This window comes from Vigna radiata, chromosome 4, assembly GCF_000741045.1.
Source record: "Vigna radiata var. radiata cultivar VC1973A chromosome 4, Vradiata_ver6, whole genome shotgun sequence".
NCBI lineage: Eukaryota > Viridiplantae > Streptophyta > Magnoliopsida > Fabales > Fabaceae > Vigna > Vigna radiata.
In genome coordinates this window covers 15,446,751-15,463,972 of record NC_028354.1, presented here as the reverse complement: position 1 = coordinate 15,463,972, position 17,222 = coordinate 15,446,751, and the positions used below count along the sequence as shown (strand labels likewise).

The 17,222-nt window shown below is 31.5% G+C and overlaps 1 protein-coding gene and 1 pseudogene across 1 annotated transcript; both read left to right on the top strand.

The window, feature by feature from the left end:
• Positions 1-546: 546 nt before the first annotated feature.
• On the top strand, positions 547-1,338 carry LOC106759039 (annotated as a pseudogene).
• An 11,675-nt stretch (positions 1,339-13,013) lies between these two features.
• Positions 13,014-17,222, top strand: LOC106758570 (betaine aldehyde dehydrogenase 1, chloroplastic). The gene is made up of 15 exons (XM_014641488.2): positions 13,014-13,202; positions 13,350-13,492; positions 13,852-13,932; positions 14,025-14,173; positions 14,327-14,419; positions 14,500-14,623; positions 14,740-14,805; positions 15,010-15,076; positions 15,264-15,340; positions 15,557-15,670; positions 16,016-16,093; positions 16,185-16,336; positions 16,448-16,508; positions 16,599-16,705; positions 16,945-17,222. Exons 1-15 carry the CDS (start codon positions 13,094-13,096, stop codon positions 17,033-17,035), a joined length of 1,512 nt encoding a protein of 503 aa, XP_014496974.1. The 5' UTR covers positions 13,014-13,093; the 3' UTR covers positions 17,036-17,222.

The following is a 17,222-nucleotide window of genomic DNA, read 5'->3' as shown; positions in this document are numbered from 1 at the left end:
TAGTTTTTGAATAAAAGAAAGCTAGGAAAGCATAATCCTTTATTCCGAGCTATTTCACATCACTTCCCATTCATGAACCGGGGAATCAATAAAAGTGCAACTAGTCCATGGTGGTGCTAGGAATCCCTCTGACGAAAACGCACCGTTTTCCCTTTATGTTATGCAATATGTTTACCTATATTTTGACTTTGGAAAATGACATTTTAATAATTTTTTTAACAATTTTTTGATAATTAGACATGTATCATCATTTTATTGGTATGTTTGAATTTATTTTAAAAAAATATTTAAAACGGACCAATCACAAACTGTTATTGTAAAAAGAAATTGTTAAAAAGACTTTTTTTTTTTAATTTCTGTTATTCTTTTTATTAATTCAAACTTATTAACATAATTCTTAAATGTTTTATTAATATAAAAGTACTTTTGAAAACACGTGTTAGATAGATATCACACATTCAGACAAATCCACGGTTTCCAGAAGGTTCCAGCGGAGAACCAATGGGAAAACGAGTTTTCTTGCATATGCGGTTTCGTGTGCGAAGAGTCCATTTCAAAACATAAGCATAATCCTTGCTTAAGGACTCGGTCGACTCTTTTCTTTTTATTCCAACTTCTAGAACTTCAACTGCTCCTATAAAAACGCATTCAATCCTTCACAATTTCTCCATTCTCAATCACAACGATATAATGGCTTCCTATGGATCATCTTGGGCTGACCAGTGGGATAACGGGCCTGACCCAGTCAGCGGCTCCAACGAATCTAAGAAGAAAAGCAACAACAACGCTCTCGGGAAGACGAAGGCAGTGGCATCCAATGGCGTCAAGAAGTTGAAGGAGGGTACCTCCGTTGGCCTCCAATGGATAAAAACCAAGTACCACAAAACCACCCAGAAACATTAACTTTTGTTCCTTTTACATGTTTTTTTATTTGCTTATTGCTCAGATATTAGATTACGTTACTTTGTACCTTTGATGGATATAGATATATCTTTCTTATGTTTTAGGTTTGGTGGATTAGTTGGATTGTATACTTTTCTGAATAATGAATCTTTTATTCTTTTTTTATGTTAATACTCTTTCTCCCTTTCGCTTCAATTCCACTCTTCTATTGTTCACAACCTTCAATTTCCTGCTTTTTCTTCTTTTCAGATCAAACATCCTCTTCTACCAGAAGGTTATCATGAATCCACTGATTTTTTTTTTTTTTTAATTGACAGTATTTTGGAAGAAGTTACATTGATTCATATGATTAAATCAAATTACTCAAATTGAATACGTGAATTACTTTTGATTTACAATTTCTGTGAATCATATTAATTTAATTGTTTAGTGATGAATTTATGATATAATTATGCGTTTTTAATTTAGTTAATGTAAGTTAATTATAATAAAGATGTCATTGATTTTTTAAATTAATTGTATTGCTTGCTGTTTTTTAAAATACAAGTTTACATTGGGATTTGGTATAGTTGATAGGAGATAACATGTGGATGCTCGAAATAGCTTAATATTAGTGATCACGATGTTATCAGTCCAACATAGTTGTTAAGGAAATTTCGTCTTGTATTATTTTCAGTACAAAACGAGATTATTTGTAAAGGAAATTTAGTTTATCTAGTGAAGGTAAGTAAGATGATACGGTGTTCACCATAGAGATTAGATAAAGACTTGTGTCGTGTGATTTTGAATTTTTCAATTTCAGTTTTAAATGTGTAATTTGGATACGGATTAATCTCACACATTAATCAATATTTTTATATTTTAGAACGTATAATTTAAAACACAATTTTGTTGTTCATTTTAAAATATAAAATAAAATATATATGAAGGAGCAGTGATTGGAAAAAGAATTTGTTGGTTTTGATGAAATTTGTGAGAAAAATTACAGTTGCAGAATGAGAAGCTGACAGGGGGAATGGAACTTCATTCATAGGGTATACAACTAGTGTAAGAAGAAGCAATGGAGAAGATAAAGACAAATGAATCATTTCTTTATTCCACAGGATGCAATTTGAAATTATGGGGTGCATGAAGAAAGGCCCTTAACTGGGTGTAATTCATTCTACCAGTTCAATCTAATTGCGAGGTAGAGAGAGTGTTTCATCTTACACTTCCAACGTGTCATCTGTATCTCTAAAAATTATATTTTTGACCTTTTGACATATAATCTTACACTTTCAACTTTTTAAAAATTTCATTTTTAAATATTTATTCATTTTTTTCTTTTTTTTATTAAAAATACTCTACACTATCTTAATAATAATCTAATTTAATTTAAAATTTAAATATTATCTAATATAATTTTATATTTTAATAATGGTTTAATAGGTTCGGAGGTCCTTATATTTGAAGGTTTGTTTCAATTGGGTCCTCCAATTTTAGAAATGATCAATTAGATCCCTAATTTGGTCAATTTGATTCAATCACAGCCTCTCCGTTAAATCCACTTAACGGACGTTAATTTATTTAATACGTGGCAAAATGAACATCCAGGTGGCACGAGATTATAACATTTTTAATTGTTAAATATATTAATAAATGAAAATATAATTAAAAATTATTAAACATATTAAATTATTAAAATTAAAATAGGGGTTCTGTCATTCTTCACCCCTTTGCATACTTTGAGACCCAAGTCTCTTCTCCAAACTACAAACCCGGGAGGGAGGGATTTACCTCTGTCACATGCCACAACCATCACCGAACCAGCGGCCGTGAGCCACGGTCTAAAACGTTACCGGTGACGACGCGAGCTACCGGAGCCATCGCCGGCCACGACACCAAGCTCCCTTTCTCCTATTCGCGCGAGAGAGGCCTTTTTGTTCGTAAACGACATTGGTGGTTCGTCGTCGCAATGGTGTCGCTGCCACCAAATCGAGGCCGTCGCACTCCGACGAACCCTCTCCACCACCATCGCGGCGCCACCACCACTTTCCTCTCTACTGGAGCTTGTTGGGCTTCCTCGTCTCTCGTAGTTCAGCCACCGTCGACGCCGCAGCCAGAGGATCTGCCAACACCTCCATCTCGTTCCTCTGTTATGCACCCTCGCCGCTGTCGGTGACCAACTTCGCTGTCGTTGATGTTGCCAGCGATTATCCTCTCATTTGTACTATGCTATACTGGGCGTGAGTCTTGGGGTTTTGGTTATGATTGTGTGTTGCAGGAAAATGGGTATAGGTCTCTGTTTTTGGTGGTGTTGTTTATTGAAGGATGAAGTTTGAGTTGGGGGGAAGAATGAGATCCTGTTGTGTGTGATATGTGTTGGTTTTCGTCGTTAGAAACAAAAGATGAGGAAGGAGTATGTGGTTGTATGCACCTAGTCTAGGAGAATGAGGTTGGGGAGAGGGAGCCAAGAGGATTCTTGAAGGTGAAGGTTTGATGTTGAGGAATGGAGAAGGAGAGTGAGGAAGAAAAATGGTGGGTTCTAGAGATGCGTGAAAATGGTAAAAAATGAGCAAAGTGATGGTGTGCGTGTCATGTGCGTGATTATATTTTCATTTATTAATATATTTAACAATTAAAAATGTTATAATCCATCTACAGAGTTCCAACTGTGCCACCTGGATGCTCACGTGTTAAAACTGGATGTCCACGTATTAAAAAAGTTAATGTTCGTTAAGTGCTGATTGAATCAAATTGAGCAAATTAGGAATCCAATTGATCACTTCCAAAATTGGAGAATCCAATTGAAACAAACTCCCAAATATAGGAACCTCCAAACCTATTCAACCTTTAATAATTATTAAAATATTGTTTATATTATAATAATACTTATTTTAAAAAATTAAAATAAAATCATAATAATAATAATAATAATAATAATAATAAAATAATAATAATCCATTCGATTTAATATATTTAAAATATAATAAATTATATTAAAATACTAATTAAATTAAATTAATATTAAATTTAAATAAAAAACAAAATTTTAAAAACAAATATTCATCGGATATCCGAATAATACGTTATCGGATTTCTGTATCCGACTCACAAATTGAAATTTTCTTTTCTTTAAATTTTAAAAATTATTTAATTTAATTTAATCTTTTAATGCAATTTAATATATTTAAATACATTAAATATTATTTTAATTTTCATTACTATCGCTTTTATTTTTGTTATTATTATTTTAATTTTTTTAATAAAAGTATTATAAAAATGTAAATAATATTTTAATAATTATTAAAATATAAAAATATAATACTATAATTTTAAATTAAATTAAATATTTATTAAATTTTAAATAAAAAATAAAACTATTAGCATATTTTATAAATTTTGATATTCGATAAAATAGTTTTTAGAAATTTTAGTTTTTATTTAAAATTTAACAAATTATTTAATTTAGTTTAATATTTGAATATAATTTAACATATTTTGAATATATTAAATCAAATTCATTATTATTATTATTTTTATTTTTTAATACAGCTATTATTATAATAAAAACAATATTTTAATAATTATTAAATAATATTTAAATTTTAAATTAAATTAGATTATTATTAAGGTGGTGCAGAATGCTTTTAATAAAAAAGAGAAGAAAAATGAAAAAGGTGCAGGATGAGATGTCAGAAGGTTAAAAGTGAAATTTTTGGAGGTACAGGATGAAATGTTGGAGGTGTAAGATGAGATTCTGGTAGAGATTTTGAGTGAAATTATGAGGGGTGTTGCTCTCTACACCTCCTCAAGTGGGACATGTACCTCCCCATTAATTTAATTTATTTCAAAAATATTCTATACCTCCCCACTATTTTCTTTTATTCCAAAAATACCCTACACCTCCCCACTATCCTTACCAATCTTTCTCTTTCTCTCTCTACATTAATGGAGCATTTACATGACTTAAATTTGAATATATTTTTTTAAATAAGTTTGATTCAATCTTATTTTTGTTATTGAATATATTTTTTTCTTTTCAAATTACTTAATAAATGGTAAAATTTTGTTCTAAATTTCTAGAAAAATGTTTATATAATATCTATAATTTTTAACATTATATTATGTTTTAACTCACCGACATGTTTGACTCAAATAACTTGAATAAAATATTTAATTTATTAGATAAATAATATAAAAATATTATTAAATACTTAAAATATAAAAAAAAAAGTTATTTGTTCAAGATTTAGAATTTATTTAGTTCTTTCGTCATTATAAAGTTAGTATATAATAATAATAATATATCATTATTTACTATTAATATTATTATGTTTATTATTTTGTATTTGCATCTAACTTTTAATTTTATAAAATGAGAATGGTAGAAGTACTGATATTGAAGTTTCCTTTGAATTTTATATTTTGTAGTATGTTACAAATTCAAATCTTAACCACGTGAATGCTCCATTAATGTAGAGAGAGAAAGAGAAAGAGAAAGATTGTTAAAGATAGTGGGAGAGGTGTAGGGTATTTCTGGAATAAAGAAAATAGTGGGGAGGTGTAGAATATTTTTGAAATAAATTAAATTAATGGGGAGGTACAGGTCCCACTTGCGGAGATGTAGGGAGCAACACCCAATTATGAGGAACCACCAGAAATTTTGGTGGAGATGAAACAGATGAGTGACAGGACTGGCCTCCATTATGGGTTTATAGGTGACTATTCAGATTTGGTGACAAATTGGATGGAAGAACCAAGCGGTTGATGTGTAAGAGCACTTCACAGTTGCTCTATCTGGACAGTAGTTGAGTGAAGACACAATTAATGTTGTAATGGATACTATTAAGTAATTAAGGTTTGTATTAATATAAATTAATTGGTCAAATTCTTATAAATTCTATAATTAGGGTTTAATTTTGAAGGAACTCGCTTTGACTTACTATTGAATTACTAAAGACTTGTAAAGAAAGATTCTGACTGTTGTGTAAGAGTGTATTATGTAAGTTACTCCCAGATAGTTACCACCATTATGAAAAATTACAAATGTCTACTAGTGAGATAGCAATGTAAACATAAATAAATAAATTTTTGTTTTAAGAAGAAAAGACAATAATATATATATATATATATATATATATTATTAATTGATACATTTTAGCAAAGTGTACCAAATTTTAGATTACAAAAAAGTTTTTATTAAAAAATACTAACTTTAAATCAAAGGATATTTTAATAATTTTAAAATTTAATTTAAAATAAAAAATAAAAAGTAGTTGTTTATCATCTTATTGGCCCGCGTAGTTATTACCTTTTATTATATATTTTTTAAAAAGTAATTATTTTTTAAAATAAAAAATAAAATAAAAGATAATAATTACCAATCACATGATAAATAACTATTTTCTATTCTTCATTTTAAATTAAATTTTAAAATTATTAAAATATCTTTAATTTAAAGTTTTTTTAATAAGAAATTTTTATAATCTAAAATTTGATACATGTACCCACTAAAAAATCTTTAATTAAATTTATAATTCTTGGTGTTGAAGATGAGAAAAAGACAAAGTCTCCGTGATGAAGGTATAGGGTGTGACAGGCTAGTTATAGGTAGGTAGGATGTGGTGTGTTAAGCACATTACCTCTATAACATTTCCTTTTTGTTGTTCTTCAATGTTATGTTATGTGCTCATCCTTTTCCTTTCTTATGACCAATCATAGTCTTCTTAATAAACACAATCCCAATTAGGGTTGGTAAAGTGGGTCGCGGCCCATGGGCAGCCCCCATCCTGCCGAAAACGGAAGTTTGTTTCATTCTACATCTTTAAGACTTCGTCCTACATTTTTAACTTTTTCAAAAATTTATTTTTAATTTTAGTAAATATCTTTTTTATTTTTACTTTCTATTTAAAGTAAAAATGTTTCATCCTGCATGTCCAATACTTCATCTTCAACTTTTTCAAAACTTTATTTTTTAACTTTAGTAAATGTATTTTTAACTTTTTCTCTTTTTAGTTAAAATAATCTTACATATTTTTAACTCTATATCCTTTTAATTTTTTTAAAAAACATTGTATTTTATTTATATTTTAATAACTCTTTAATTTAATTTAAGAATATAATATTATTTAATATTTTTTCATATTTTAATAATTTTAAAATATAATTTATATTATTATAATAGTTATATTATTAAAATTAAAATAATTAAATAAAAGTAATAAAAATAAAAATAATTATATAAAATCTGATTTAATATACATAAATATATTAAATTATATCACATCAATATATAAAATTTCAAAATTTTTAGATTTCTTAATTATTATTGTTTTTATTTTAATTTTTTAATATTAATACTATAATAATATAAATTATATTTTAATAATTATTTAAATATAAAATATATTAAATAATATTAAATTTTTAAATTTAATTAAATAATTAATAAAGTATAAATAGAAAACAAATTTTTAAAAGGTTTAATTGCTTCTTTTCTCCCCAGTTTGGTTGAAGTGTGTCAAATTCGTCTCTCTTTTAGAAAAATGTCAATTTTATCCCCATATAGAAAAAATTTGTATCAATCAAGTCATTTCCGAGGGGTTTCACACCACACACAAGGCTGGTCCGTTACCGCGGAATAGACCTCCAGTGATAACGCCTATCCTAGGACCTCCCACTACTCTCACCACATGCGTCAATCCTCTCTAAGTGAGAATGAAAGACCGTTAGAGTGTTAGGGATAACCCCCCATAGTGGAAGCCTTTTACATACATTCAATACACTAACTGATCTCACCGAGAGATCTCAATTTCATATTCAATTCGACCACCTTAAATCACATGATATTCCTCTTGAATCAATAATGTACCTCATAAACCACTTTGATTCATCAAACATAAAATTTCATAGTCATTCATGTGCATTCTTACTATATTGTCTCATACCAAACCCATACACCATCATACAACATCAACCATGTCATAAAAACAACTCATACATTACATACCTTCACAAAACCATCACTTATTAACACAAATTTCTTTAGGACTTTTAATTATCAATACTTAAGTAATTCAAACAGCTTGGAGACCCTCACCAATGGCTCCGGAAGGGTCAAAAACCCCCAAAACGACCTAAAGAACGTCCAAAATGGACATCCAGAACTCCACAAACTATAAAAAACAAACACAACAGCAGAAAAAGGCACCCAGCGCCCTTTGGGGCGCCCGGGCGTCACATTTATGCTGGAAACAACAGGAAAGGGGCGCCCAGGCGTGGATTCTGCAAATTAGAAGATGTTTTTAGCCCTTTAGACTCCTCTAACAAGTCAGATTTGACTCAACTAAGTCATCCCAATAGCTTAACTCAACTCCTAACCCCTAAATCTCAAAATCACTCTCTCACTTCCTCTAGAATGGCCTAAAATAACAAAATCCACCTAACTTGAACTCTAGTAACCTGCATAACAGTTTTCATCTCTACCAAAACTCAATCCAACATTCTTCCTTATACAAATCAATTCACATGCATCCATTCACAACTTCATAAATCTTAGAAAACAAGAATTTTATACCCTCATACACAAAAATCATCTAATTTCAGTTCAAGCATCAACAACATACTAAACAAGCCTTTCACATTGCATAAATTCCAAATTTAAATAGAATCCTAACACATTTCTACATCAATTCACGAAATAGAGAATCAAACCCAGCATCCCTTACCTCGACAGTGACACGACTCAACGGAACCGCGGTGGCTTGCTTGTGACTCAAAGTAGGCTAGAATCACTTATGGGGTGTCAATTTTGGGGAGAAAACAAATTTTAGAGTTTGAATATGATTAGAAATTTGGGGGAAAAAGCTTAGAAAAGTTGCATGCAGCAGATTCCCTTTGCATGATCATGATTCCCAAATTTAAGAGAGGAAAATTTGGCTTACCGGTGAGGAAATTGAAAATTGAGCGAATGCGGATGAGAGCTTTCTATGGTTGAATCTTTAGGACACCAAATCTGATCCATAATTCAAAGTTCAGTTGTTGAGAATAAGAAGGAAGAAGACATGGAAGAGAGGAGAAGAGCAATTGGCTTTTTCTCAACCTTTACAAAAGATGTGTAAAGTTATTTTAAATAGAAAGTGAAAAGTAAAAAAGATATTTACTAAGGTTAAAAATAAAGTTTTGAAAAAGTTGGAAGTGCAGGATGGATGGAGCCTTGGAAGTGTAGGATGAAACACCCAAAACGGAATAGGCAGGTTATTATTTTAAGTATGTCAATTTTGGTGGACCAAAAATCAGACGGGACAATATAGTCCGTTGACCTTTTTTAATTAAAAATTAAAATAAAAATTAATTTAAAAGATTGATATTTTATATTATATTTTTTTATGGAAATATATAATAGTATTAACTTAAATTATTAACACTTTTTATTAATTATAAGAGAGTATAAATGTAATGATTATTTTAATTTATCTAATTAAAAATATTAGTTAATTAAAATCTTAAAAATATTTATATGATTAAATATGGTTTTAATATTTATATACATATAAATATATTTTAAAACTAAAAAACTTTACAAATTCTCAAATTAAAAAATAAAAAGTGGCGGACCAGCTACCTTTTGGTAGCTTAGGTTATAAAGTTTAATCCATTTTTCTAGTAGACCAATTTAATCTGATTTATTTTTTACACGTCACAAGTAAAAATAGGTCAGATGATCCGTTTTGCTATTCCTAATCTCAATTTCAATTATTTTTGTTTCATTTCTTTTCACCACCTTAATTCTTCAAACTTTTCAACAAATAATATACTCATATGAGTTTTATTAAATAAAAACATTATAATTTTAAAAATATAGAAACTTTAAATCTATATTATATAAACATATATTAATCATCCAAAATTAAAATTTATTTGACAAATACTAGAGAATTTTAATGAATAACGTACACTTTTTTTTATTATAATTGTAAAGTATAAGCCTCTGGTCAAATATTAAAAGACAATTGACCAACATAAACTCGATCAGTCAGGTGCATCGTCCATGATAAAAATGATCAATTGGTTGAACACACTCGACACTTCAAAATAATTAATCAACTTAAGTATGATTTAACCGAGGTAGGTCATGAATCAACTCCATAAACAACATTAAAGAATGATCAGACCACAATTAGGTTAGTGATAAGTAAAGGCATATTATGAGTAGTGTAAATACAAGGTCCAGGTAAGGTGGTTAGGTTCAATTAATTACAACATTCAATACAACATATACTTAGGCACATATTGACTTAAGCATCATAATTTAATCTACAAGTATACCTTAAGCAATTTGGACGGTCAACAAGGCTGAAGACTAAAGATTGACATCATTTGAAGACTGAAACGTAAAGTATGTGCTCGACCAGTCTTGAAGAAACATTTTGGCATCCATCATAGGCGTGATCAAGCACTTTTCTATTCTCATGGTAATCATAAGGAACATGACGAGCAACATAGTAGTAGAAAAGGTGGAGGAGCAACATACAGATCCAATGAAGGCTTTGAGGAGGAAACATGAGGAAGAGATGAAAGTTTTGCGTGTAGTAAATGTGCTTATGAAGCATAAGATGGAAACTAAGGAACCAACATGAACATCAAGGACATCATTCACCTGGGCGCTAAGGGTAGATTTGGCCTTCAAGGAAGCCTCCAAATCCTTATGTAACTCAACAAACTCCTTCCCCAACAAGAAACAACAAATAGGTCCGCTTTAGGGATCACTTTTCGACAAAACAATGCAACCTAAACACTCAACTCGGTCAGGCCATCAACAACCTCTGATTGATATATGCCCTTGTATAGTTATTTTCTCAGCACCGTTAAGGTTGAAATAAATCTTATCACCAAGTCGAAGCTCGGTTCCAAAAACTCCCCTAACTAAGGGAGTTGAGGTCCCACCATCACCTTGACGAATTTATTTGGGAGATCGAGTTGAAGAGGATTTTTTGCCATGACACTACAACTTTCTTTTATTTTGTCTTCATCTCATTGATCGTATTTGGTTACGAGAATTATCTTCAAAGGAGCAACCTTGATCATAGGGGAATCAGTCCCCTAAACATTAACAACCTTTTTAGCCACACTCAGGCGTTGACGACAAGACTTGGGGAATCAATGTCTTGAGAGGTAGAACTTGAACCATTAAGTGACAATGGAAACATCTTCAACATCTCCTTGTAGTAGTCTTTCTTTTTTAGATTGATAGAGCTCATGAAGTTTGAAAAGTAGTCATAAATTTAGCAAAGCTAAGCACCCAATTGAAAACAACTTAAGAAAATGAAATACGATTATAAAAACTTCACTCCACATGTTGGGAGATGTATAATGTTGGAATTAAAAGGCTGATGGAATGGTTAGGATGGACTGATTGACCGATTTGGCCGAATTGACTAGATGGACGATATGTACGGGATGAAAAGATTGACGGGATGACCAAAATGGAAGAGCTAGCCAAAATGGTCGGGCGAGGATAGGCTGGACGGACGAGTTGATTAGGATTGATGGAATGGATCAAGTTGACTGGATGGTCATGATGGCTGACTTGGCCTTGATGGCTAGGATTGACGTGATGGTTGAGTTGGCATTATGACAAGAATGATGAGGATGGGTTGGATGAAAGGGAAGGAATACGTGGGTAAGACTGAATGGATGACTGGAATTGGTGGAATGATTGGGATGAACTAGCTAGACAAAATGACTATAATATACGAACTGACAGGATAAACAAACTAATAAGATGGATTAAATGGATAAAATGACAAGATAGTCAAATTGAATGGGATGAATTGACTAATAAAAACAAAGTAATTGATTTGATCATATTAAACTGAATAACTAGATTAACAAAATAGACTTATCAATATGGACAAAATGGTCAAAATGAATGACGTGAATAAATTAATTTGCCAAACTTAACTTTTTTTTTTTCATCTCTATTTAAAAATAAATAATAAAAAATCCGTGAAACATAAGTCAAAAGACTAGTTACATATATGACGACATTTGACGCAATATTTCTAATAACGTGAAAAATAATTCTTTCAATAATCTGAATCTATTTTAATTTTTATTTTCTCAATCTCCTATATATTGCAACTTAAATTATAATTTAAAAGATTAATATAAAACTAAAAAAATTTACAACACGTGGATACCAATGAATATGCAACGAAAGCGACAGAACATGCACACTGAAAATAGAGTAGCTTAACAAACATTTTGCATCGCAGATTTTAGCTTCCGTGTTTAACTTTAGAAGTGGTGCATGATGAAAAGTTATGGCACGTTATGGGAGATGAGAGATGTTATATACACACGCAACTTTCAATTAATTGTCTGACAGCGTGACGGTGATTTGGTTGGCCACTCGTATCACTTAAAACGTAGTTCTTTCTTATTCTGCGCCAATCATAATGCCGTTCACAATCAACAACCTCTACACACATAATCTGAAATAGTCATAATGCTCTTTTTCACTCTTATGGTTTTACATTATAATAATCATAATTATTATCTTTTATGGAGGGATGTCAATTATGGAATAGAATTATGACAGGTAGAGTTATGCGCCCAATTTCAACAATGCACGACTACAAGATACAAGTAACTATTACAAGCTTCCAAGATCTCGTTGCCGTTTGTTCTAAGATGTGTCACTCTAAACATCAGAACGTGGAAAGAACATGTTTCCAAACAGCAAAATGAAGCCAAACCAAACCAATACCGACAAATGAAAAGGAACTGTGGTGAGTCATCAACCAGAACAAGATGCAGTTTCAATCCTATTATTATATACACAGTTAATATATTTCTATAATTTAACTTTAATATATTTTGATTAAAAAGTTTTAAAATAATATATATATATATATATATATATATATATATATATATAATCTTTTTAACTTGATTATAATAATGTTTTTACTTTTCAACACATGTGCATGTTTCAATATTAGTTTGTGATGTTTAAAACACATGTGATATACAATTTTTTTTATATAATTAATAATTGTATTATATTTATTCCTTTTTATAGTATGAAACATGTAAGAGATATTTAACGCTTATTATATGTACATATATAACATGTTACGACGGAGCATTGAAGACAAGAATACATAGCAGAGAGTGATTGAGAAGAAAGAAAAGAAAAAGCAAAATGGCCATCTCAGTACCCAGTAGGCAACTATTCATTGATGGAGAATGGAAAGTCCCCGTCCACAACAACCGGATTCCGATCATCAATCCCGCCACCGAAGATATCATAGGTTCCCTCTTCTTTCTTCTCCTTATCACTACTTGTGTCTGAACTTTTCCAACATCATGGGAGTTTTTAATGTTTATGATCATGGCACGCGCATAGTTAAATAAGCACTACTGTTTGTGAGTTGTGGCTTGATGTATTTGGTGTTCAGGCGATATCCCTGCCGGTACCAAGGAAGATATTGACCTTGCTGTCGATGCTGCTAAAAGAGCCTTGTCCCGGAACAAAGGCAGAGATTGGTCATCAGCTTCTGCTTCTGTTCGTGCTGGTTATCTTCGAGCCATCGCTTCAAAGGTTGTAATTCTAATTCAACTTTTGCTTTAATCGATTAAATATGTGTTTTCATTTCTCAGACATGTAAACAGACAGGGAAAGCATTGAAGTTACAAGTTGCATCAACCACCAAATTAACATTTTTTTTGAATAAGTTTATTTTAATATTCGCTGCTAGATAAACAGAATGTTATATTAATATAAAAAAACATGTAATATATATTATATTTGTTTAACTTTCACAAAACTACTTAGAAATAATCAAGATGTTGTTCAACCCTTTGACTGCCGGGTTTAAAAATAAATTGGTCAATATAAGTCGTGGATACTGAGTCAGAAGTGCATCTGTTGACACCTTACTGTGTGTGCCTTTCTCAAAGATAACGGAGAAAAAGGATGAACTGGGAAAGCTTGAAGCAATTGATAGTGGAAAACCACTAGATGAAGCACTGGCAGACCTGGTAAGTAGTGATATTTATTTGCATTGAAAAAAGCAGTAACTGATGTTTCCATGAGTTTTTTTCTTATTTGGATATGTGATTCTATCTTGTAGGATGATGTTATTGCTTGTTTTAACTACTATGCTGAGCTTGCAGAAGGGTTGGATGCAAAGCAAAAGGCTCCTGTATCCCTCCCTATGGAAACTTTCAAGAGTTATATTCTCAAGGAGCCCATTGGGGTTGTTGCATTAATTACTCCATGGTATCTGATTAGCTTCTGTTTCTTCACTAACTAGTTATGCATATTTTTTTGAATATAATTTACTTGCTTACACATTCTTTATAGATTGCCTATTCAACGATGCCCTAACTGAAATATAGGTAATTAAATTATGTGGTTTATGTTATGTGATAGGAACTATCCTCTCTTAATGGCTACATGGAAAGTTGCTCCTGCTCTGGCTGCTGGTTGTGCTGCAATATTGAAGCCATCTGAATTGGCATCTGTGTATGTTAAAATCAACTTTTGCAACTTGTATTTTTTTGTTATGTTGGTATCTTATGCTGTCATACCATTTGCAATTTTAGGACATGTTTGGAGCTGGCTGAAGTATGCAGAGAAGTAAACCTTCCACCAGGGGTATTAAATGTTGTTACTGGATTAGGCAATGATGCTGGTGCTCCTTTGGCATCTCATCCTGATGTAGACAAGGTTCACCCGCTTATAGTTTTTAGCAGAATTAAATTTTAATTCTATTTCCTGCTAAGTATTGTTAAAGTGCTGGCGAGCTACTGCTGAATTGTGGCTGATATTTAATTTTTCAACAGGTTGCCTTTACTGGAAGCTCTTTAACTGGGAGCAAGATTATGTCAGCTGCAGCACAGCTAACCAAGGTATTTTGTGAGCAATTTTATCTGCAAATTATGTGCAATTCGTGTTGTCCTTCTGTTTTAAAAGCTAGAGAAGACTAAGGAGCATGTATACAGAAGAAATGATTGAAAGAAAATAATTTTTCTTTTCTATTTTTCCTTTCGTATTTTCATTCTCTTTTCTTTGTGAGATCATGTAATATAAAATTTGTGGTTTCTTGTTGGCAGCCTGTTTCTCTAGAGCTTGGTGGAAAAAGCCCAATCGTTGTTTTTGAGGATGTTGACCTTGACAAGAGTACGTGCCTTTTATTTTGTTATAAACAGCCTATGTTTTCTTGCATTATGGAACTATATTTCGTGTGAAACTCATTGTTTGCTTGTAGATGACTAAACTTTAGGTGCCTAGAACTGATTACAGAATCGAAAAATCTGAGTCATACACCATGCAACATTTATTTTTGTAATTTTCTTGATTCAAGCAGCTGCTGAATGGACAATCTTTGGCTGCTTCTTTACAAATGGTCAGATTTGCAGTGCAACATCTCGCCTTATTGTGCATGTAAGTGCAATAGTTAGATTTTGATTCGCCCATTTCATCCGTAACACATTTCCCTGCTCACAAACAAGTATTTGTAGCTAACTTTTCTTATTTTACCGCCTTATTGAAAGGTTTAGATATACTCTGATAGTGGTAGCATTTTTTCTGGAAACTTTGTAGCAACGGCATTAGCTGAGTTTTGAACATTGATAAAGTTAGATGTTTTTACTGTTTCAGGAAAGTATAGCAACAGAATTTGTGGATAAACTTGTGAAATGGGCCAAAAACATCAAAATTTCAGATCCCTTGGAAGAAGGCTGCAGGCTAGGCCCTATTGTTAGTGAAGGACAGGTATGTTTAATGTCTATCACCTGCATTTCTTATATTTTAACTTAGGTTACTGACTCCTCTTTCTGCTTTTAACAAATATATGTGAATTTTTTTGGTTTTTACACCTTGTACCATTTCTTCCCCCTAATACGTTTTGGTTTAAGATAGTGTTTGAAGTTAAGTAATCCTGAAATCTATTTCTAACATAGACTTCTGAATTTCTGATTGTGTTTATTCAATCAAGTCGCATGGCATGCAGCATATAGTAATCAAGGTTATATGAAGAAAAGTTCAGTGGTTGTTTATATGAAGAAAATATGCTTTTCCTGACATTGTTTATGCACTCTTTTGGTTTATATTATTCAGTACAAAAAGGTATTGAATTTCATCTCAACCGCTAAGAGTGAAGGTGCAACAATTTTGACAGGAGGGTCTCGTCCAGAGGTATGATTATACACTCTTGTGTATGTGTGTGTCCCGTTTTGTAGTTCTTCATTTGTCCACAGAATTATTGAAATGTCAAATTTTATGGCAGCATTTGAAAAGGGGATACTTTGTTGAACCCACCATCATCAGTGATGTGACTACCTCAATGCAAATTTGGAGAGAAGAAGTTTTTGGACCTGTACTCTCTGTGAAAACATTTAGTACCGAGGAAGAAGCTATTGAACTAGCAAATGACACCCAGTGAGTGGAATATTTTTCTGGAAACTGTATATTAGTTTCACCTGTAAACTACTTCTTCTTAACTTGTCCATAGATGTTAACCAATGCCGTGTATGAATTATTATTTCACAGATACGGCTTAGGGTCTGCCGTAATGTCAAAAGATCTAGAAAGATGTGAGCGTATATCTCAGGTGAGACTGGTCCTTTGTTATCATAGAACAGACAAAACATATGTATCTTCTGTAACTGAAAGCTGTATACTTTATATTACTTTTGTGCAGGCTATTAAAGCTGGAATTGTATGGATAAATTGTGCTCAACCAAGCTTCATTCAAGCCCCATGGGGAGGCATAAAACGAAGTGGCTTTGGTCGTGAATTAGGAGAATGGTATGACCCTTATTTCTTCCTAAATCAGCAAATGTAGAAGTCAGTTTTAGTGCATTCAAAACTATATTTTGAAATGTGAATAGATTAAACTCTTTTCAGTACACTTTCTGTCAGTTGGAATTTGCTTAGATTAAACTGTTTTATGAATAGTTTACTGCTTGTGTCCATTTCTCAAATACAGGCTATATCATAGATTGTTTTATCATCTAAGAATCTGTGTCTTCTTTTTATTATTTCAGGGGTCTAGAAAACTATTTAAGTGTGAAGCAAGTGACCAAGTACATATCTGATGAGCAGTGGGGCTGGTATCAGCCTCCTTCAAAGCTCTGAAGTAAATTGGAGTTGTAAAAGCTGTCATGAAATAAGGCCTGGGCGACACACATGGGATGATGATTTATTTAGAAAGCATTGTAATGTGTAAAATAAAATTGTTTCATGGCTCTGCAATGATGGGTTGTGTTGATTATCTAATTGGGTTTGAAGTTTCACCTAAGTAATCTATAACTTTTTATATGCA